The 24,403-nt window shown below is 39.3% G+C and overlaps 1 protein-coding gene across 1 annotated transcript in view; it reads right to left on the bottom strand.

Moving 5' to 3' along the window:
- The window catches only part of st6gal2a (ST6 beta-galactosamide alpha-2,6-sialyltranferase 2a), a 54,132-nt gene that overhangs the window by 16,872 nt on the left and 12,857 nt on the right, over positions 1-24,403 (bottom strand). The window contains exons 2-5 of the mRNA XM_086090616.1: positions 13,818-14,886; positions 8,877-8,974; positions 7,551-7,652; positions 3,373-3,547 (exon numbers count right to left, since the gene is read on the bottom strand). Coding sequence (XP_085946742.1) covers positions 3,373-3,547; positions 7,551-7,652; positions 8,877-8,974; positions 13,818-14,772 — 1,330 coding nt within the window. The 5' untranslated portion in view covers positions 14,773-14,886. The remainder of the gene's footprint in view (positions 1-3,372; positions 3,548-7,550; positions 7,653-8,876; positions 8,975-13,817; positions 14,887-24,403) is intronic.

A 24,403-nucleotide genomic window follows, 5' to 3' on the forward strand; every position in this document is an offset into this window, starting at 1 on the left:
AAAACTATCAGGGTTTTTTCCTCCAAATAAAATTTATGTGAGTTTATGAGAAACTAAAAATGAAAAGTTTCTGCACTCAGGAGAACGGCCCCAGGGGGTTGATGAGGAGAAATTCCACAACTGGAAAGGAGACGTGCCAGGCTCGGCCATCTCATCAACTGATGCTCTCAGGTTGAAAGGAGAGGAGAAATTCCACAACTGGAGCATCAATCTTATCACCTCCGACCTGGAGCCACGTCAGCTGACCCAGTGATCGTTCTGGAGCGGCCGTTCCGGAGCTGCCGTTTGAGGACATCAGTCAACGGATCAAGAGCAAGTGCCTTTTCTTGGGCAATCATTCCTTTGATCAGTCACATTTTGGGCAGAATAATCCCAGGTGACAAATCGAAGAATTTGGGTAGTCTACCCCAAATTCTTAAAGAAGAGACGAACTATGGCGACACTCTTTTCATTAAAAAAAAAAAAAAAAGACCTTCAAAGAACTTCATCACAAGATGGCTTCAAAGAACACATATTCGTCTGCCGATACATTGCGACACTTTTTAATGAACAACATTTTATGTTAAGCCTCACATATGCTATGCTTATTTCACTAAAAATCTTTTAAATGTATCAAATTGTTTTTTAATGTCAAATGATTGCTAAACTACCTCCTCTTCTGCTAAAGGGATGTTTTAAGGATAATTATTTTTTACCACACAACCATTGAAAAAAAATGTTTTAATGTGTTGAGCTCTTATGAGCTCAAATGAGGGATTGTTAAGTTATTAACATTGTTTTTTAGTTTTAAATTATATTTTAGTCGTTTTAGATTTAGTTAACTCAGTATGGCTAAATGAATAGCATTTTTATGTGTCTCACACTCCTGAGAAAATAAGGGAGTGTATGGGTCTGGTATCTGTCTCTTCCGAAGGAGACGGGCCGATGTGTGATTGTTTTTCTCTAATCTGATTTATAGCTATGGGAACTTGCTGAACTTGCAGAAGGGAGGAGAGAGGGATTTTCTTGTACTCATTTAGTTGTAACCAGGTGTGTTGTGGGCTGACCTTTTTATGAACCCTCTTTGTGAATAAATAACGATGTGAGCCAAGAGGAGCCACATTTGAACAGAGACATCGCTTGGATGGTTTGTCTATGTGGACCAGAAGCTTCTGGTAATTAAAACCTTTGCAAAGGAACTCCTTCAACAGAATCTCACCATTCAGTTAATTGAACACGCAAAGAGTACAATACTTAATATTGTCTACTCTAACATTAGCTAGCGTTGGCGGGTGCCTTTTCATATGGTCGTACATTTATTACATTTGAAGACAAACTAACACATTTTGCAAGTGACTAGGCTAGTTATCTTATTTTTTGTGTGAAATATTTCCACACACTTAAGGCACCGCTGCTAGTTTGTATGTTAAAAGATCATAAGCAATTAAAAATATACATACATTGAAATGATTTACTCTCCATTTTTAGTCCAACGTTAACTCATTGACGCAAAACCTCGAATAATACGATGCAAATGATTTGTTGTATTTGTAGCGTAAGTAAAATTGTGTGGCTCTGCTTTGTTTCTATGCTCCCTGTATTGAACATCACTGCGACAAATCACTGCAATGTAAACTGGAACGAGCGCCTGTCAGTGCGCTTTTAGTGTTAAGAAATGAAAATTGCACTTAGTACGAAAGTCACAGACATATTGTCACATGCGAGACAAACAACTGTGGCAATTTGACACTTATGGTGAATGCATCTCTTTAAAGAGAAAAAAACGCTGTTTGCAATATATGGCAAAGAGGCGCGAGCTGAAACGCACATGCTTATTGGTATGATGTGGGAGCGTGTGGGAGATTATAGTCTACAGTCCATCTCGTCTCAGATTTATGATTGGGCACAGCGTGTCTACATGACTCTGGATGTGTCTGAGCAAATGTGGAAATTGAAAGATAAGAGAACAGAGGAAACAACAATATGAAATATTTCCATCAACTGTCTGCATGGGGTAAAAGCTACCGCACACTAAAAGTAAAGACATGTATTATGTTTATTTGTACAGTACATCGTGATCAGGGTTTGACATGAAGCCAACTTGCCAAATGCAGGTGAATGGTGGGTAGCAAAGCTCCTCCCACCGGCCACCTAAATATGCTAATCTTTATCATTTAAATGCTTCGAACATTTAATAATCATTTGAATAATGTTTGAGAAGATGTACAAAAGCTAAACATCACTTGTTGTCACCAAAATTCACACGCACATCTCTACTCATGTCAACTTCAACCTCTGAAAATATCAAAACAATTGCCACCGTATTTTGGATTTTATGGGCATTAAAGTAGCACTAAGGAACTTTTCAACCTTAATAAAATATTTTCATTACTCTTCTGATAAAACATCAACTTAAAACTAGTTGAATGGTACATTTGCCATGGTCTGAGGGGGGAGGGGGGGTCTGTATTATTTTTACTGGCACTAAGCAACTTTAACGAGGATGGTAGGAACGCTGCCACACTAAAGACTACAAATGTGCTAACTGCTTTATGGCATACATCAAAAGCTACTGGAGTGAGCTAAAAAAAAACAACAACAAAAAAACACGCAATGCGCTTGTCCTCATAGGAAATGTGGTCTTCCTTCAGACATAACAATACCGCTTTTGTCCATATGGTGTCGCCATAGTCAACGTAAACTGAAAGTTCCTTAGTGTTACTTTAAGCTTTTGTCTCACCATGCAGTAAACTCATTGGGTATGTAAACTTTCAAGCAGAACTGCATATATGGCCCAATGAAATTGGCGGAGGAGGATTTTCAACAACAACAAAAATATTCAGAAATCACAGAGAAACATTAAATATGCACTTCCCATAAGATACCGAACCCCCAGTGGCTGCGTCATCTGTAGGTGAATGTGAAATCAGTGTGAAGCGCTTTGAGAGCTTTAGCATCACTCATTTCAATGGTATAGTAGATTTCAGATTTGACAAAACAAAAACCGCTTGGCTGCATCATGCTTCATGTGACCTTTTTGACACGTTGAAAGTGTGCGCTCGAGCAGTGCACATCTAAATGGCGATCCGCTTGCTTAAACGTACGCTAAAAATGTGAACAATTCACACTACAAAATGGAGCTCATCGAAAAAGTATCACAAAAAATATTTTTGTTGTATTTTTCTCCCAACTTTCAAAAAATTGTTGAAAAGTACCGGTGGCTCCCTTTTCCCACGTGAAGGCACAAAAAACTTAATGACACGCAATTGCTATTCTGACAGCACTTTATGAATATTTCACATTCCTCATCTAATGGATTCAGTCCAGGCTGCACCAATGAGCTTGCTGAGGAGTTTACACGTGCCTATAAGTGTCCATACGAGATGTGCTCACCTGTGAAGCCGGACGAGGGAGGGTTGGGCTGGATGTTCGCCTGAGTATTGCTCTGAATCACATCCCAGAGGCCCCAAATGTACCTGGGATGGAGGATGTAGAAGGGCTGATCGGGATGGAACTTGCGGTGTTCCATGTACGGGCTAAACAGGTCGTAGTCTGGACTGGCATACCACTGACAAAAGAGGGGATGGGGGGGGGGGGGGGGGGAGACAATGCTTCAGACCGCATGTTTTAATAAGCTTTTCCACAGAAGTCATGTTGGTAGTGCAGTTAGTGAATTGGGTTGCCCTGTGTATGAAATGTGCTATGGAAATAAAATTGCCTTACCTGCCTAACTATTGTCATTTGCCACCAACTTTGTATAGGGGTGGTGCATGTGCCACAGTGGGGATCAGGATGAAGGGCATTTCATGGTGTGAGTCATTGTCGCATTTTAATGGAACAGCTTAACCCACCAGAATCATAATTATAATGCAGTTTTGTCATCATCTGTGAAACGGGAAGTCATAGTCTGCTAACGAACAAAGAGATAGATAACAAATAATAGGGCATGGCGCCAGTTTTTTTTTTTTTTTATCTTCTGGGGCTTCCGGGGGGGGGGGGCTGGGAAAATAATTGATTTTCATCACCTCCCTTTTTTATGCAGATGGTCTCGTTTGTTTCATTGAAAAGGTGATAAGCAGCACAAGCATGCTTGATATAAACGTACTTTTAGTTGAATTTGATCAAAGAACATTCAACAAACTAGTTAAGCTGAATACAAGTGACTACAGAAGTAATGGCAAAATCTTTCACCTAAAGTGCAAGCCAATAAGTGTGCTGAGTGATAACAATTATAGTTTTTTTCAATGAATTGATTTGTACAATGATTCCGAGGGATTGCCCCAATGCTGCTGTCATTTTTATCAGAGGTGGGCACTTCCGTCGTTACGTCGACCCGACACTGATGGATGCCCACCTTTCAGCGAGTGCTTTATGATGCAAAGCTGCAAAAAAATACACAAAATACACCACCTGTGTTACAATTTAGACCTGCTTTTACCGAGTATAAAATCAACAGTACTTTATTTTTGCGCCGGGGGCACAGCAGCTTGGTGCACCGGAACGCCCAGGGACGAGTAGCGTGTCACCTAAATTCATAAACACGCTAAACTAGACTCGCCCTGGCACCAAATGAAAGTGAGTGAAAACGGTGAGCACATGGGTGCCATTCTGGCAAAATATGAGTGTTAATTTACCACATTTTAAACATATTAAACTCATAATTATGAACGTATTTTGTTCAGTTGTATGTCAAAGAGTGGACGAATGGTATTGCCCACAAAGGCATGCGCTGTATGGCCGAGGCAGCAAGTAGGAAATTGAATGTGCTTCCGAATCAGTCAAAAACGTTCTTTGCAGCGCCTCTGACAAAAATTAATATGAGATATAAACCGTCAATGACTGATGAGCCTCCAGGGCGCCTCCTCTATTGTTTGCGAATGAAAAATAGAACTCGCTGAAGAAGTACACCTCAGACAAATTGATTCTTCCCGCAAAATGTATTGCAGGAAGTGAAGGTCCTTTTTAATTTTCAAACCAGAGAGTATTATTATTGTTATCTTACACTGCAGCCTTTTCATTTCTCTCTTTGTACACAATTCTGGCTTTTCATTAAACCTATATACTGTATACAGTAAACTAGATTCTGTTGGGGCATAATGAATAGATGCAAACTTAATTAATTGGACAGAACCAGGATTGGTCTGCAAAAGGCACTTAATTGCTGCACAGTTCAGTTTGTGCATTCTATGAGGAGAACAATGAAATAGATGAATTTAGCATGTGAAAGGCAAATAACGATGGCTGATTTTGCATTTTTAAATTGGTATATATACGCTATATGCTATCCAAGGAAAAAGTGCTTCTTTATTATGTCAACTTAAAGCTACTAAACGCCAAAAATTAAATTCACCGATGTCCCAAAAATGAAACTGCATTTTCTCTTCTTCACATACACAATGCTGCAAACAGAGGGCGGGAAATTCGAACCCGAGTCCTGTCTGAAAACTATTGGCCAGAGGCTTGCAGGATTATAAAGAGCTAAGGTGTTAATCTACTAATTAAAAAAATGTTTCAGTCATAAATGGTCAAATAAAAAGGCTATTGTAAAGATAATTTAGGGCAAACTGTTACAAAGTGCAGCTTTAACGTTTAAACATTGACCTGCAAAGGAAAAAACAATGTCATATTTCCTGTAGTATTTACAAAGGCATTGAGCGAAGCAGGAACATAACTAAAATGGACTATCGAGAGAAAATTAGTTGGTGACTCATCACTACTCTATTACTTTTCAATTTATTTATTTTTTTATAATTGTCCTTTTATCAAGTTAGCAGCATTCCCTTGTTCAAATGATTTTCAACGGTCTTTGTTACTATTATTCAAAAATACTCAATATGTCAATGAGCTTTGTTTGGGTCGATGTTCTACGATATGGAAATCAACATTCCTGGTTGCCGATATGTGGGCATCCCTTTGAATTTCAGAGGGACGTCAACGGCCATGGTGCACTCTGAGACGGCCACAGTAACACGGTGACCTCGTGAAAAAAAGTGTGGGGGGTGAGGGGGTGGGGTGTTGAAGGAGCACTTTATTTGTATTTGTTTGTTAGAAAGTCATACAGTACTTCATGATTGATGGAGTATGACGAATAGACAAGCAGCGCCTAAATTCTTGACAACTACCTGTAATGTCATTAAAAGGGTAATTAAAATAAAGAAGCTTGTGGTGGGCTGAGACTTTAATTTATGGAACTGCTAGTACTCAGCACAAATTGGTATCATTAAATCATCTTGTCAGTCAAAAATGTCATTGTCTTGGTAGCAAATGTATTTGCCAGCAAACGACTAAAAAAAAATGATGAGCGCAGCAAATTGCAGCAGCTAGGCCATCATGTTGTGGCCCATTAAATGAGATAATGGGATAGAAGAGCAACAATAGTCCTTTAGGGACAAAGGTCGGGTGTAAGGTGAGGGAGAAAGCAATCTTTGTCAAAATGCCATCTGTCTTAACAAAAAAAAAATCGTTATCGTACTCAGGACACGTTGCTGCGCTAAAACAATAACAATTCAGAGTTTGTTTGTATTTGTGTAATGAAAATGTGTAATAATCGTAAATGAGGCTTTTCAACAAAAAACAAAAAATTCAGCCGTGCTCGTAAATATTACAGTATATCTAAATTGACCCAATAGATTACACTGGATTAACTGTTACACTATTGTTAGTATTGTTTTATTATTTTTATCATAATTGTGTATGTTTTTCTTCTCCTTGTTACAGCGGTGCCTTGAGATAGAATTGAAGAGAAGTCCTTCAATTGTGCTGCTTATTGTAGTGTGACTACTTTGTACAGTATATGCAGTATATATAAAATTATAACTCATGAAATAACAAATGGTACTACTTTATTTCATTATTATGACCAATGTATTTTTCCTCTAAAATCTCTAATAAATACATTTTATTTTATTTTTATTTTTTTTTGGTATTATTATGATCATGCAAGTGTCTTTAAATGTTTTAAAAGGGGCATCTTTATAAAATTATGAATAAATTGTACTTTTAGAATAACATTGCCTAATAGCATAATTACACAATTCATTTTTCAACATTTTCAGACCCCCCCCCCCAAAAAATTTGCCACAGTTAAACCTTTGCAGATTACCATGACGTTGATGACTGAGAATCTGAACACACGTAAAGAAAAAGAAGAACACCCCCCACACACACACAATTTTAGCAAACATATTTGTGACAGTAAGTTAAAACTATTTTTTGGGTTCAAAATCACATAAATACAATTAATTCATTGAATTATGTCATTTTATTTTATTATTAAACTATTCCCCGAGTAGAACATTATCACGACTAATATTTTTAAGGGCAGAACAAAGTCATACATGTGTTGATAAATGCGAGCTGACAAGAAATATATAAGGCAAGGAAGGGGCGGCACGCATGTGGAATGCGATAAGAACCTGAAAAATCTTCTTGGCTTGAAATGACGTCAGACTGCCCGCATTCAAATCGCAACAACAATTTCCACTAAAGCAAAATGACTCAAAATGATGTAACATCAACTCACGTCAATTCACAGTGCTATAGATGCACATATTGCATATAAGCCAACCAACCTTGTGCAAGTTGAGGGTGTAAGGCGCAGGGTCCCAGGCCACCAAGGTTACATTCTTGTAAAGAGAACTGGTCTGGAAGTGATGCTTTGGACTTGCCATAACCTGTCGAGAAAATCGGACATGCTTTTAACTATTCCATCAAATACATATGGATATGCAGTGGGGAAAAAAAGCTGCGTTCGAGGCAAGTGGTGCTTCGGTAAGACAAGTCAGAGAGAGGGCACTCATATAAACACTTATCTTTCATAAGAAATACACAATAATAACCGACAGAATTATCATAGTATTTCGCAACAAATAATATAATACTTTTTTTTTTTTAAAGTCCAAATGACCCGAAGATCTTCATAGCTCTGTGTCTGTAAGAGCCAATCAATGCGCCAGGTGAGGCCGGCTCTGCAATAGCAGTGCAGGACAGAGCGGGCGAGGGGGGTCGAAGTGGTGTCAGTGTGTAGTATCGGTGCATTTTTCCATGGATGAGTACAGTACTGATGTGTAAGTATCGGCACGAATACTGGTTTGGGTATCGGTCACTGACAATAATGATAACAAAAACCATCTCTCATAGAAGAAATTCATTATTTTAATTAAAAATAAAGTTATGAGAATGAAGAAAATATATAGTATACAAATAAAGTAATTCCCTTTTTAGAATAAAGCTATATTTACAAGACAAACGTCATAATATTGCGAGGACACAGGGGTACAATTTCCTTTAAAAAAACAAATGTAATCAAACTGTAATTTCAATTTAAATAATAAATCAAAACAAATTAAAGAAAAAATTGACATTAAAAACATCAAATAAAAAAATATGAATTAACATTTAAAATAATAATTAATTACACATTTGATTAAATAAGTAATTAAGATTAATTATTCACAATTTATTCATTTAAATATCATTTAATACATCAAAACTAACTAAAGAAAAAAATTAAAACTACAAACATGAAATAAAATAATAGCTCATACAAATTGAAATTACATTTACAATTGTAAAATAATATTAAGAGAATTAAGTGGTAGAATCTTGCTTCTCGCCCAAAGTCAGCTCAAATTGGCTCCAGCACACCCGAATGACGACGACGCTGAGCGCTATAGCAAGTGGATAAATGGATGGCTTACATCATCATCACTTTGGTAGCAGATGTAAACGTTTCCCATATCGGGAGACAAGACCATATTTTTTTCATGTCCCAACCTTTTTAACCATATGGCATCTATTTTATAATGAATAATTCATCATGTGTCCCTCCTCAGCACTTCAACGTGTTCCAGTACGTCAGCACCTGTCAACCTCGTCATTATTATTCATGTTCTCACCATTGAGTTGATGACGCGTATGGTGGTCTTGCTGCCCACGTCTTTCTCGTAGCCCTCGGTGGGCGCCGCGTTAAACCTCAACACGGCATCGTGAGCATCTGAAATCACACACAACGGCAATCACATTACGTGATAAACTGAAACGTTAATCAATTAATCACTCATTATATTTGTGTCTGCCACGTGGCAAGGTGTTAAAAAAATAGCATTAATTTCATTCCACACAAACATGCTGGGTTGTTTTCCTAACCCACTCGCTGGGTGGCTGTGGATTTTCAGCAGATTGGGTAAGTGGATAACTTTTCCACAAAGTTGGGTTAATTGTTTTAACCCATCTGATTGGTTTGAACATTGGATTTGGGCAGGCTCAGGAGTGGTTTGCCATTTAAGAGTTTTGAAGTTGAAGCAAATGTAAGGTAACATTCTTAGAAAAGGGTGGTTAAATAGATTAACAGCAAGCCTGGATTAAAAACTGTTGGATTGCTTCAGCAAGGTCAAAACCAATCCAAGTTAGTTTACTGTCAAACTAAACATGTAAAAGATCATTCACATTTTGCATTACTTACTTTGTCCTTCAGTCCGTTAGCTAAATGTAAATTAGAAATATCATAGCTAGGACAAATTCCTACAAGCCAATATTGATCATTACGGTGCAACATCCTTAACATGATCAGTTTCTTCATATAAACGAATACCATTCATTTTATTATTACATAGAGAAGCTCTCAGTTTCAAAATGGTTGGTGATCCCCCGGTCTAAAATTTGTCTGCTTAAGATCTTAAAATTTCAAAGCATGGTGTGCTGCAATAAATCATACTCAAAATTTCAATATGAGTGAGTGGAAGCACATTTTCATAGGCAAGTGGAACAATTATGTCGCATTATTGCCCTCTAACGGTCAGTCTTGCTAACTGAAGCAGATCGACTTCCACATATCCTTTTAGCCCGTTTAGAATTAGGTGCAAATACAAGTGGTACCCAGAAGATGGCACTATAGTACTTTCTTGTCACTATAGTACTTTCTTGTCTGACAACAACCAACCTTATTTTAATTTACAGAAGCAACAAGAACATATGTTTAATCAAAATGCTATTTTTTACTACGTCATTTAGGGACTATACACTTATGAATGGAACCTAAACTGTGCATAGTGTAAAGAAACTTCAGTTGAAAATCTTATTTTAAGACCTTCCAAAAAATGTAAAAATTAACAAAAAATAAATGTATACACATAAATATATGAAGAAATATGAATGTTCTTATGACTGATAAATATTTTTTTAAATTAAGAAATAATTTTCATAAATACATACATTAATTACAAATAAATACAATATCAAACCCCAAAATAAAAGAAATAGAAACAAATACAAACATCATTAAATATATATATTTTTAAGATAAATACATTGGCAAATGTAGCAATATAATAATAATAATAATAATAATAATAATAATAATAATAATAATAATAATAATAATAATAATAATAAAACGATGTTATTTTACTAATATAAAAAAAACTGAACAAAAGTAACGTCCCCCAAAACTGTAGTGAGCGTTTGAAAGAATGGTAGAATTTGGTGGAATAACTTGTGTATCCAAAGCTGTAGTCCATAGTGTTGACCACACGGTGGCAGTAACGCATTGCAATATGCATCAGCAATCCATGATTCGTCATCCGACAATTAACACAATAAAATATTTTCACATCTCTAGAAGGTCCTTGGAATGTACTTGTGTTTACATTTCATTACTACACGATTTCTCAATATGAGCCCAAACCATTGCAAATTACAAGCACATAATGATAATAAACACATGATTAAATACCTCTCTGACAATCGTTGCAAAGAAAAACAAATTAGGATTCACCCGAGCTAGTGTATTACCCAACATCTGTATGAAGTTAAAAATAATAACTAGAACTTAAATAATTCAAATGATGTCAAAGTCTCAAAAGTACCAGTCAAGTCAAATCTCTTTTAGAGATCACTAATGGAATGATGAATTTGCTGAAGCTGCTTGAGAAGCACGCACTACTTGTCATTGAACAAATTGGCATGAATAACTTTGTGTGTGCGCGCGCGCGCGTGCGTGAGTATGTGCGTTTTCTTTAATGACACTCAGGAGGAGCAATATTGATATTGATATTAAAATAAAGAAGTGTACAAATTCACTGTAAAAGTTGGAGCTCCCATCTGGAGATTGATGTTGTACACTTGTTTATTTTTAGTGTGTTGACATTTGCTTTGTTAATTGGTGGGTGGTGTCGGTTAAGTAGTGGCCTCTCAAGTGACCGATACACAGGGGCATTAATCGGGTTGTGGCATGTATTAGAGCTGAGGCCTCTATCTATTCATAAGCAACTGCTACTACATGATGCGTTTGACATCACACAAGTGTCGGCTTTCTGGTCTTTCAAGGCCTTTTTTTTTTCTATGCACAGCTGCCGAAATCAATATCAAGCAGTATGCGTGCTGTTGATGTTAACAGAAATATGTATTATGCATTCAGCAGTCAAATACAAATTCAAAGAGGCTCGATGTGATGTCAAGACTCCTGATGGGTCGCTAGAAAGGGGGGCTGGTGAGGGTGGGCCCACCACCTTTTTTTTTTTCCTAGTGAGTCCATCTGTCATGGATTGCACACTTTTCCTCAAGGCTGCCAATTACCAACTAGAGTGTGTACACATTAGAAAGGTGTGCACACTCTAACTGCGGGCCCCACCTGACATCCATTAGTGCAGTAACTAGAGCTGATGCAAAATCTGGTTAGTGCAAATGGAATTGTGATGATACATATATTCAACATACTACGACGGCGTATTAGGGCCAAGTATAAGTTTGGTTTTTTTTAGAGCGCAGGGGCAATATTCAAAGAAAAAAACTCGCAAATTTGCCACTTTAAATAGTGGCAGATTTGCGAGACAAAAACTTATGAGAAATACACGTAGCGTAGCTATAGTCTAATCATGTGAGGATTCGTTGGTGGTTAATGAGACACTGTTTATAAAACGAAAAGGCTTAATTTCAAACTTTACTCGTCATTCACCGCAGCCAGAGCGACAACACTTCCTGATCCTCTATCAGCTGACTAACACTATCCAATCAGATGCTAGCATACCATAGGTAAATGCAAGTGAATGACGGAGAGCAGCAGATTCGACATATCAATATACTTCTACAAAAAAAAATACTAGAATGTGTAAATAATAATTCTGGAAACGTAAATATACATTTGAACAAATTAACTTAAATGCTTGTTCGTCCGGGTATGGACCTTCGCAAAGCAAGGCGTCTTTGTCGCTGGCCAGTGGCCGTACACAACGATTCAAAGAGCGAATGCTTAACATGATATGGTTAATCTATGCTAAAGCAATTACTATCTTCTTGTTTGGAAACCCGACCAAAAGTACGAGTAGTACGCTACGTGTATTTCTCGTAAGTTTTTTTTCTCTCAAATCTGCCACTGTATAAAATCGCAAATTTGCCACTTTATGAGCTCGCAAATTTGCCACTTTATAAAGAGTTTTTTTCTCTTAATATTGCCCCCGCCCTCTAAAAAAAATGTATATTTATACGTGGCCCTAATACGCCGTCGTAACATACAAATTCAATTTTTGCAGATTTTTGTTTTTAGGGGAACCTGCTTTCCATTATTTGCTGAATATCTTCTGAAAAAAAAGGTGGGTTTAATGACCAATAGTGTTTATGTTAAATGCTAATACACACTTGTGTGAGGCCACATCATTTTGTATGGATGACCAAAAGTGCCGGAAATAAATCCATCCATCCATTTAATAGTCTCCTATTTCTCAACCGCGAGAGGTGTTAAGGATTACTTTAAAAAATGATTTTCAATAACCTTAATTTTATTTGTATGTGGGAGGAGTAACACTATTAAAAAATGTAGGGATGTTTGATACCACTTTTTTTTCCCAGACCAATACCAAGTACTCATTTCTAGTAGTAGTTACTGATACCGATACCAAGTACCGATACCACTAGTAATTTCGATAGATAAAATTCTGGCAAAAAACAATGGCAGATAATAAAAAAAGACCTGAATATCCCAAAATAGCATTTTTCCTTTAAATTGCATGAAATTAATGGTTAATTTCTATTCTCCTTTTTTTTGTTTTCTTCCTTTCTTCTATTTGCTCATTTCTAGTTCCTGATCGTAAAACGGCCACAGTTGTCACGATTACCGATATCTTGAAATTAAGTTGAGTATTGGTATCTTGTATTGATACTCACCCAACCCTAAAAAAAAAAACTGGGTTTTTTTGTATGGTTTCTCTATAGTGCAAATTTACTTACCTACTTTTGATATTAAAGGATCTTTCTGCAGTTTGTCACTTTTTTACTTGCAACTGCCACCTCTGGCTCAAAGTGTAACTGCAACATCTGTGTCAGGCTCGTTCATGGTGCGCGTGCGAGTACGTGCGCGATCTTAAAGGGTCAGCCACAGTTGACAAATGAAGACATGACTCGCTAATGCTAATTAGCGCGCTACTCGCGGCACTTTTATCACTCAAAAGAACAGCTCCACGCTGAAAAAAAAAAAACTTTTATTGGAATGACTTGATCGTGACTTTTTCCTTCTACTCTCTAATGTGGCTACAACTTAACAGTGTATTAGACCGCGTGGAACCACACTGCCCCTCAGTGGCCAAACCGGGTACAACATGAACAGCGCTCCAAATAAAGTCACACACAGCCAAAGGCAAGTCAGTATAAAATAATTGAAATCAAATCGATTTTGGGATATTTAAAATCCATTCTGAATCGTACTAAATGACAATCGTGATTCTTATGAGAATCGATTTTTTGGCACACCCCTACCTGACAGTTGAATTACTTAAAATAATCTGTGAAAAAAAATCAGCCTTCTATGGCCCAATAATCCAAATCAAAGGAACTTCAAGACAACTCACCGATCTCTTTGCCCAGTCCCGATCGTAGGATGGCGCCAGCAGAGGCGACCACGGCGCAGGTCTTGAAGCTGCTCCCACCCTGAGACCTGTGCAGCCGCTCCAGCGGGAGGGACGGCACCAGACGGGCCCATCCCAATGAGGAGAAGGGCTTCTCCGATCCGTCTACCGAGCTCAGCCGGGCCTGAGCCTTCATCTGGCACAGCAGCTCCTTGGCACTTTGAGAGGCTCGGCGGGGCCCCTTGTAGGTCACGTGGTGTTTGTTGACCTTCATGTACTCATTCCGTGCTCGCTGCAGCCTCGGGTCCAGCATATCGGTGGACAAGCGGCCCTGCCATATGCGCTTCAGCAGCGATGCCGACTTGGAGGAGATGTTCTCCTCCAGGTTCGAGGAGGTGTCAGCAGCCGTCCTGACACCTTCAGTTCGTATTCTGTTTGTCTTTACTTCATCTGCATTTTCTTTCTCATCCTCGTCCTCCTGCTCCTCTCCTCCATGGGGCTGTGCTCTGTTTTGATATTCCGTAGTTTGGGAGGTAAGCTCGCGACTTTGGACCACCGGGTTTGAGTGGGAGCCCACATTCTCTGTGCCAAAAGAAGACCAGGCCGCCAGAGTCTGCGGGTCCATGTAATCCTGCCGGCTGATCTCCTGGCTGCCATAGTTGGCATAGGGCGCACTGGTGCTGGAGGTCACAGAGCTGGTGTGAGGCTCAGGTTCCGGCACATCCCCCGGCAAGGTCGGGGTCAAGGTGGAGACTGAGACGGCATTCTGCTGACGGGTAGCCTGAATGGAGGCCAGTCGGCGGGTGTCAGGGTGCTGGGAGAGCAGGGAGCCGGCGGAGGTAGGCGACTTGCTCACGCTGGCGTCCAGGAAGTAGGAGAAAAGGGCGAGAAAGATGAGAACCCAGGCCAGCATTCCCACCAACACGAGCCGCCTCCACTGCCTCATGCTGGACTTCATTACTAAGCGGGGCTCACCGACAACAAAGCCCTGCAGCTGGAGCAGGAGGGGGGTGAGAGGGGAGGGGGGCGGGGGTGGGCAGGGGTCAGCCAGCCGAGACGTCAGCTGGAGGGCCTGGAGGAGAAACAAAGATCATAAGGAAGGAAGATCTGGTCTGGTATGTCCACATCTGTGAGATAACATATCCTTACTGTACAATAAAAGGCAAGTATGTCCCAATGTTATGAGTTTTTAAATCAGGCAATACACCAACATTTTTTCATCGGGCAGCCAGGCTGGCGAATTAGAAACATGTGAAAGATCATTGTTATCATATGAAAAGCATATATAAGCAAATACTTTTAAAATATATATATATATATATATATATAAAGGAATTTCACTGATACATATGAAACAGTTTCAGTTCATGAATCAAAGCTAATGTAATTTCAAGTGACTTTCTCCCGTCATTTCCATGAAAAAGAACAATTTGAACATCCATAAAATTATATACACTACAGTCCTCTTTGTTTCCTGATGAGGGTTTGATTTGATTGGCTGCCAACGTCAAGGAGTGCCAAGCCACCAGGAGGGTTGAGAGTAGGTGGGAATGCATGCATGTGGGGGCGCAGGGGAAGAGGCTGTAATCTATTGAAAATGGCATCACCAAAATGGGGTAAAGGTGGAGAGGAGACGATTCTTTCTTAGTGTCGTAATTGGCTGTTTGCAATAAAAATATATGAATGATGTCTTCACAACATATACACAACATATATTATGAGTGTGTTAAAATATGCTGAAGAAAATATGCTCAAAAAACATTGTAAGTAGAGATAAACCTTAGTAATCGTGAACAGCCAATTTTGGTGGAAAAGTACGTGATCAGTGATTGCCGATCAAAGCCTCAGTTAACAACTCTAAGGTACGTAAAACAAACAGTTTTTCATTCATTCGTGGTTCACTTGGTATTATTTTATTGTAAACCTAACATATAACACCAAAACATGCATGTATAATAAGTGTGATACTATTTATTATAACTCTTTAATGGAAGACTTTGTGTTTGTTAAACAAATAAATGGGAAGAGGATTTGAAAAATCATTACATTATTACAATGCAGCCGGAAATATTGCGAGGAAAAATATTGTAATTCGAATATTTTTCAAAATCCTATTTGTTTCTCAAGGCCCACTACTTTGAAAAATCCCTGGGCAGTTAATACAGGTTTTATGGTGTCAAAATGTTGATGATTTAACCCTTTAACTATACTTTACCTTCGGTGATATGCTACAAAGCATTCCTGGTTTGAGTTGAAACAGAGGAAAACACAGCATTTCTGACATCATCACCTTGACATACCCTTTGGACTGCGGATGCATTGTCCCCACTTGTCACAGCGAATACTTCATTCGACTTGCCGGGTTATGGGTACCATACGCCATCTCAATTTTTTTTTTATTACTCATGTTTACATTTATTTATATAGGGTGAGGATAAGCCTAATAGACCCATCCATCCATTTTACTAATGTGGAGTATTTGCGAGATTAAAGAAGAAGAAAAGAAGAAGAAACCGGCCCAAGAGGGAAAAAAAGGCTGCCTCGTTCGATTGTTCCCCATCCCACATAATGGTCATAATTACACACAGGCACATGACTATGACATATTTCTCCAGAACTGACTAATCACTACACGTCAATAACTATTTATTTATTTAATTTTGACACATTTATTGTGCATGCTACTGAAATGACTCCTTGTGCAGACCTGCAATCACAGGCCCCCCCTTGGCTCCTCTTCATCCGGTCTTTGTTTGCCATCAAAAGAGCTCCACCAGTGTGGCTGGCGCGCACTGTGCCAATGGACTTCACACCCAAAGAGCTGTGCAAGCTTTTCTCCAGGCCACAACTTGTGAAGAAGTTGCCATATAACACAACAGCCAGTTAACTAATTTGCTCCCGAAAATGTATAAAAACGTTCTCTTTTAAATATTGCCATGGTCACCAAAACGTGACATGTTTTTTTTTATGCTATAGGATACAATAGGGTTTGATGCAGCATCTGAACTGCACAGAACGTGTGAAGCAATGGCAGTAATTACAAAAACAGCCACCAGGTGGCAGCCGAGTATAAGCGATCAACTCGGGCCATGTCGCAACAAGCTTTTTTTCCCCGGTGTTTTGAACAGGTTTGTGAATAATGATGGTGTTATAATGCTAATTGCTACAAAACGAAAACAGATACAAATATACTCTTTTTTTCCTGATGAAAGAAACAAAATCCAGTAAAACAACCGAGAGCGAAGGGGGTTGCTTCGGTGAAAATGGCTGGGAGTGAATGTGTTAAGGATGTTTTATGGTTTTGCATAGTGTTGTCACCGCTTTGACTCCTCGAGTTAGCATTTGTTCTTGTTCACCAAGGGCAACATTGAAGAATGTGGAGACTCCTTGATATAGAAGGGTTGATTGGGTTGATTTTACGCCAAATAATACATTTGAGTTCAATATGCTAAATGTCGCTACATACACCGATAAAGTGACAAATCAACTATTTGTTTGAGCACATTAATATATATATATATATATATATATATATATATATTATAAAAAATTGTTTTTACTATTTTCTGCTATCAGATAACATATTTCTGCTCAGTAAGGCTTCGACCACGAATACCATGTAAAAACTGGTTTCTACCTTTCCAAATCGCCAGCAAAAAAAAAGTGAAAATGTCCAGTCCATAATGATTTTCATCACAGGTGTCAAACTCAAGGCCCGGGGGCCATATCTGGCCCGCCTTATCCTTTTATGTGGCCCACAAAAGCAAATCTTGTGCGTCAACATCCATAATCCTTGCTAAAATCTCCACCAAAACTTCGAAATATCATATGTAGAATTATCAACATAGAGATACTGTATTGCAAGCGATTTTTGTTACCAAGCCCCTTTGTACAGTAACTTGAACAAACTACAGTATCATCATTTACGTTTGATTTCAAAACTAGTTAACGGTTAATTGTTGAGATATTTAGATCAGTCTATTAAGTTAAACACTACTCATTCAAATATAGCGACTCAAAATGTGGTAAGCCATTTAGTCGAGGGGGTGAAAGGTGATGTTAATTGGTTCTAATTAAATAAAAAAAAAAACGTTTTCAAACGTGTCTATAATAGAAGTTCTACTGTACACAGTAAAGGAAGCTTTAAACACACATTACGGCACCACAACCTACTTAGCCAAACATAATTAGAAAAAGATGGTCTCTTAATGTGAGATGGGATTTTCCCGGGGGATGGGGGGGTCTTGTCAGAGTAAAACCTCTCGCCGTAATTACAGCTTCCTGTCGGTCCTGCCAGGACTTGCAGAGTGCAGCAGAAAGGCTGCCACTCACATGAACCAACCTTCCACAATCGCCTTTAACCCTCCGAATCCGCATCCACATGCGCACACACGCACCCCCTTGCCCTCGGCCACGCAGGAGGCCAAAGCTCAAGCGCTGACCTCAGTCAAGCTCCAGCAAAAAAAGCAACTGGGCCAAAGAGTAGCGATTGCGACTCAAGACCCACATGTCAAAAAGTGACATGCTTTGCAAAAGCCTTGGGGCCACATCAGGTGGGAGGCGTGATTCATATGCTGCGAGCGTAGCAGTTCCAACACGTCTACAGGAGGTCAAACGTTTCCCAGTGGAAAAATATGACTTTCTAACACCCTGGAAGTCTGACACTCACTCACTTGAACAAATACGACAAGCGCACAGCTGCCTAGATGCTTTCGACAAACCAAATGGCATCTCCGACGTGCGAGTAATTCCCCTCACCTGGCAGCATTCAGGTTGCGTCGGCGAGCGTGAAACAACACAAGCGTACGGATGGAGAGGCAAGAGCCGTTTTGCAAGCAACACACGGCAACAAGATGCAAAAAAAAAAAAAAAAAAGATGACTAAAAGCCCTAAAATGATAGGTTAGCCTTTTTATGAGCGAGATGAACCTATTTATGGCATTTGGCTTTTAATTCATGTAAGTTATATTAATGCTCACTGAGTTGCGCTTTCCGTTTTCCTCTGGAGATGCAGCTTGGCTCCTTGTTTTGTTGAGAGTTACAAAATGTTCTATTATTAAAGCTTACCATGAATAATTAGAGGTCTTAATGGAATTTGCTGAAGACTGCCAAACAAAGACATTAAGTGACTTTATAAATCTCAAACGGAGTGTTCAGTAAGCCTGTTTCTTAGGAGAATTTAGTTTTTGAAAATAATTGCTTTGTTAGTAGCTGACATAATTTTAAAGCTTTTTTCAGATAACTTCTATGCATCCATTTTCAATCTTTCTCTCCAAATGTTTTGGAACGGCAAGGTCAATTTGTTTTTGTTGTATGCTGAAGTCTTTTGGGTTTCAGATCAAAAGATCAGACAAAAGTTCAGAATTCCAGCTTTTATTTTATGGTATTTACATCTAAATGTGTTAAACAACTCGGGGCAGAGCACCTTTTGTTTCAACCCGCCCACTTTTCAAGTCAACAAAAGTGTTGGAACAGATGTTACTAAATTAACTTAACATTGAATATTTGGTGGCATAACACTTACGTGAAATAACTGCATCAAACCTGCGACCCATTCCTGCCTCTTTCAGGTCTTGGTTGTTTCTGGGGGTTTCTCCCTTCAGTCTCCACTTCAGGAAGTAAAACGTATGCTTTTATTGCGTTGAGGTCCGGTGATTGACAGCCAGTCAGAGAGCGTCCACGTATTTGATTCACTCTGCTGCTACTATCATGAGTTACATCATCAATAAAGATTAGTGAGCCTGTTCCAGAAGCAGCCATGCAAGCCCAAGCCATCACATTGCCTCCGCCATGCTTCACAGATGAGCCTGAGTGTTTTGGATCAGCTTGGATTTTGCAAAAAATAAAAAATAAAGTACTTAAAGTATGGATATGATATTAATGTAAATACCATAAATGAAAAGATGCAATTCTGAACTTTTGTCTTACATTAATCTTTTGATCTGAAACCCAAAAGTCTTAGAACAAAAACAAACGAATAGATCTTGTTGTTCCAATACTTTTGAAGGCGACTGTAGTAGTCCGTCTTCAAAATGTATAATGTTTGGAAACAAATCTCAGAATTCACTTTCCAGGGTCTGTAAGAGTATATCAACGTGTCATCATGATGCTGGAAAATGTCTCATAATGGACGACGTGTCACATCAGCATTTTCTCACACTTTCCAACTGAAGGTTCTGTGAGAGCATTTAGTTTCGATGGTGGTGGAAAAATGGAAAGCGTGTGTAATTAAAAGAAAGACGAGATAAATGTTCGCAGGCCACATAGGGATACTTGCTTGACATACGACCTCTATGACAGACTAAGTAGAGGAACATGTTGAGCGCAAGGGGTGGCAGACCAACTCACTCATGACCCCGGTAACCCTTGACAATCTTTTGATAAACATTCTGAACTCCTATTTCTGCCAGCGTTGTGATGTTCAGAATGACGCTGCCCGGAAGAGTTGCGTCATCATGTGGATGACCGTCCTCATTGCTGACGATGCTGAAAAAACACCACCGATTTTTCAAAGGACAAAATTGATACACTGACATAGATACCTCGTCAATGCAATGCAAGTTGTCCCAAAGAATGATTTAGTTGTGTTGCAAGCTCAGCGAAACTGTATTATAGTCAGACTATTCATCAGTCCACCATCTGCTTGTGGTTTTACATTCAAGGGAGTCATTCCATCCATTCATGCATTCGTGCATCCATTTTCTACACCGCTTAGCCTATGCAGAGTTACAGTGGTAATAGAGCCTCTCCCCGGTGGGCCCTGGACAGACCATCAGTCAATCACAGGGGCAAGTTGATAGCCTAACATGCATGTTGGGAAGATGTCAGCCTGCCCAGAAGGAAATCCAGGATCAAGACGGGGAAAGAAGTCATCACACTTTTCTTCAATGTCTCAATACAAAGCAGGATTCCTGTGGGGGTGGTCTTTGCGCTGATGGGCTTTCCATGCATGCTCGTGAATGGACAGGCAGGTCTCAGAGCAGAGGCAAACCACAAAAGAAAAAAACCTCTCCTTTGCAGAAGAAACTTTTCCATTACTTGTTCCAGCAATGTTCTACGTAATCATCCTCCTCAATACACAGCCGGCATTAGCGACGTCAGAACAGACCGTCTTGTCCGTACCGACTGGCAGATGATTGCAGACTTCCGTAATCATCAAAATGACAGCACTTAACACCTGTAGCGAGGACTGTAAAAATGTTACAGGCACATTTTTGTTGGTGCAATAAAGCACACGTCCTCAGCCACGGCGGCCGTGGACGCACAGAGAGAATGAATGAAAAACATCTTTATTGATTATCACAGTCTGAAAGTAGTATTATTTTGAAAATATTTTGCTAAAAAAATGAGACTTATAGCACGGTTAAAAAAAGAAAGAAGCAAATCTATCCTCAAATATAACCAGCACGAGTCACTCATGTGTGTTGTTCACTTGTCAAGTGCTTTGAATGCCCACCTGAATAAGCTAATGCTAGCTGACAAACAGCATAAATCCTCACATCAGCGTATTTACACTCAAACGCCCTCTTGTGACAGTAAGACAGACAATATGCTGTAGCGTCTGCTTCCACAATCAAACAAAAGACAAGCAATGGTTGAGCAATAACCTCTATAGCGTAAAAATGAACGCTTAGTGTCGTGCAAGAAGTGAAGACGGGGGGAGTTGCATACTTGGAGCCCTTCAGTGTCTCAAAGATATCCAGACCTTGTAAAACCTTTGCGACAATCCACATAACATAAATGTAGGTTTGCTTCAATACCTTACTGAAAAGCATTCCCTCCTCCTTTATTTTTATGAGAAATATTTATTCTTCTGTACCTCTAAAGTATCGGAAGGATGAACAAGTCAGGGTAGGGGCTGTGACTCAGGATGACAATGAGGGGGGGGGGGGGGGGTCTTGGTGAATCAGCGGGTGAGGCTGTGTAGAGTGATAAAAAAAATAGAAAAACATCATTGGATCTGCCAGTGTGGAATAAGTCGTTTGATTGGGCTATGCCGCTTGAACGTACTGTAAAGTCATTTGAACATCTTAATAAAGTAATTCAAACATTTTGGTAAAGTCGTCGAAATGTATTGGTAAAATGTAGGCAAAATTATTATTATTTTTTTATTATAATAATTTTTAATTCCCGTAATGCCACAGTATTTTAACTTGTAAGTGCAGAATTGTGGCATAATAATACTCCGCGGCAATCTGTGAAAAAAAATGCTGTTTTAACATTTGGCCTACATTTGACCGATATGTTCAAACGACTTTGCCAATGCATTCATACAACTGTCAAAATGTTCAAATGATTTTGTCAGTACATTGGAACAACTACAGCCCAGCCAAAACTCTTCACTCCACATAGGCAATTCCAAATTTACGTGATCTTTTGCCTGAGGCAAATAGAGCTATGTTGAGCCATGCGGTATAAACTTGTGTAAGAAATTGTGGGATCGTAACGTTCCTCCTTTCTTTCATTATAGAGAGAAATAGAAGCTTCCATTAGCCTCGTCATGCCTGTTATATACTTCCAGGTCATTCAAAGTAAAAGCCTGGAGTCTTCACAGAAAAAGCAGTGGCAGAGGGGACTACGCTGAATTTGAATGGCTGGAAAGGGACTACAGTGTCTCTGGCATCTTTACAGAAAATATTTCAGTCCCCATGGAGGAAAAGTACGACTAACATGAGATGTTTTTGAAGAAATTAAAATGGTCTAGATAAAATGTAACAGCAACGTCTGGAGTAAACTACACACGGCCATGCCAGGGATACTAAATCCTGAATCAAATGTAAGGCTATTCATTTTTACCTCTACCAAGCAGATTTGTTCATTTGGATTGCACAAATTCTACTGCGCCCAAACAATGGGGCAAGGGTCAAAGGAAATGCCGTTATATTTTGGTGTAGAAACAAATATAGGTAGGCCACCTTACTTTTGTTAACATAAAAAAAGATGTAATATTTTCACATTTTTCTAAATTCCTAATGAGCAATAAATGAATCTTGACAATAACATTCTGGCATATGCAGAATGCCGAGTTCAGAATATGGGTGCGCTCCAAATTTTACAGATGGCTATGGCAGAAGCTATAGCTAACCATTATCTGTCTCCCTGGCTAGTTTTAAGACAGCGTCACTTAAGCCATAAAAGTATAAATTATATACACCTAAAGACAACTCTGTTTTCTTCTTCCACAAATGTTGTAGTCACTTCTCCTGCTGAACCCGAACATACAGATATTTGAATATTAGCCAAAAGAACAGGTTCATCTCCGAAAGACTAAACCCATTGATAGGGCTCCAACGATTAATCAAATAACTCAAATTATTTGATTATCAAATAAGGTCACGGCAAAATGTCTGCCTTGAAGCTTCGCAGGGGCAATTTTTCTGCAGTGGAGAAATAACCACACCAGTAAGTACGCACACACTGTGTTGACTAAAACGCTGACCGATGGCCTCATTCTTCATTAAGTATTGAAGACTCAAAGCGGAGCTTTTTGCCCGCATCTCCGAAAATAAAGCTTTAATATTCGCCTGTGAGCAGCCGAGGCGGGCGACAATCAAGCAGGTACATCGCTGCGAGGCAACAACATCATTTTGCACACAAACGCAAGCACATGAATGAATGGATGCGTGTGGCGGACCTTTTCAAGAGACTTTGAACATAACACAGAATTTGCAACAATACACAGCAGCTCCAAATGCACCTACGTTTACAACCTAGAGTAGTGGGAAGAAGAAGATGCGAAAGCACACACAATTGTACTCGTTATTTGCACGTCTATCTGCGTGCGCCTGCCATATATCTTACTTGGATCGTGGGATGCACCATCATGACAAACACACAAAAAAGAAAGTAGCAATTTGAAGCCGTTGTGTGAACTCATTCCCAGCAAGTACCGGCCAGTTGGTCTTCAGTCACGTTCGTCTGCTTTGTTTAACGTTTACTATGTTTACTTTCAAGCAAAGTATAGCATGCTGCTGATAATAACTTTTGTTGAGGGTGATGATCACATGATGAATAAATTAAGAACATGTGACTGCTGTTGCTGGGCAAAACTGCAAAGTAAGGATGGAATTGAGGAGCGGCTATGGGCACAATAATCGATTTGCTGATAGACTGATTTATTAAGAATTCTGCCGACTGTGTGGAATTTATTGAGATTAGTGATTGAGGCTTAATGACACTGTGGATTCACACTCAACCGTCTACGGGCGTACCGTTTATTCGATTTATGATTTGGGGTGTAAAGCGAACAAAATCTTGGACTGAACCTCAACACAAGCTTACTATGTCAGGTGAGTGTACCGCTTCTGACACCATCAAAGGCTTCATTCCCAAAACAAGAACTGACCATTTCAAAGTGATCACATGCAGCTTAATAAGAAGGTACTGTATATCGTGGAGCATGCTCAGCAGCTGCCTTCTCTTGCCATCCGCAGACGAACAGCTAGATGAAATTTTAATCAGCACGGGGATGCAGAAACACGACGACCAACATCAATGGCTTCTTACTTTTTTAAGTTCAGGACTCACAGCTGCACTGACCGTGGATCTCTCATCCATTAATGAACCCCTAAAAGAGGAATCTCTTTTAGC

This window comes from Leptonotus elevatus, chromosome 12 (assembly GCF_054856555.1).
Source record: "Leptonotus elevatus isolate MCC_2025b chromosome 12, RoL_Lele_1.0, whole genome shotgun sequence".
Classification (NCBI taxonomy): domain Eukaryota; kingdom Metazoa; phylum Chordata; class Actinopteri; order Syngnathiformes; family Syngnathidae; genus Leptonotus; species Leptonotus elevatus.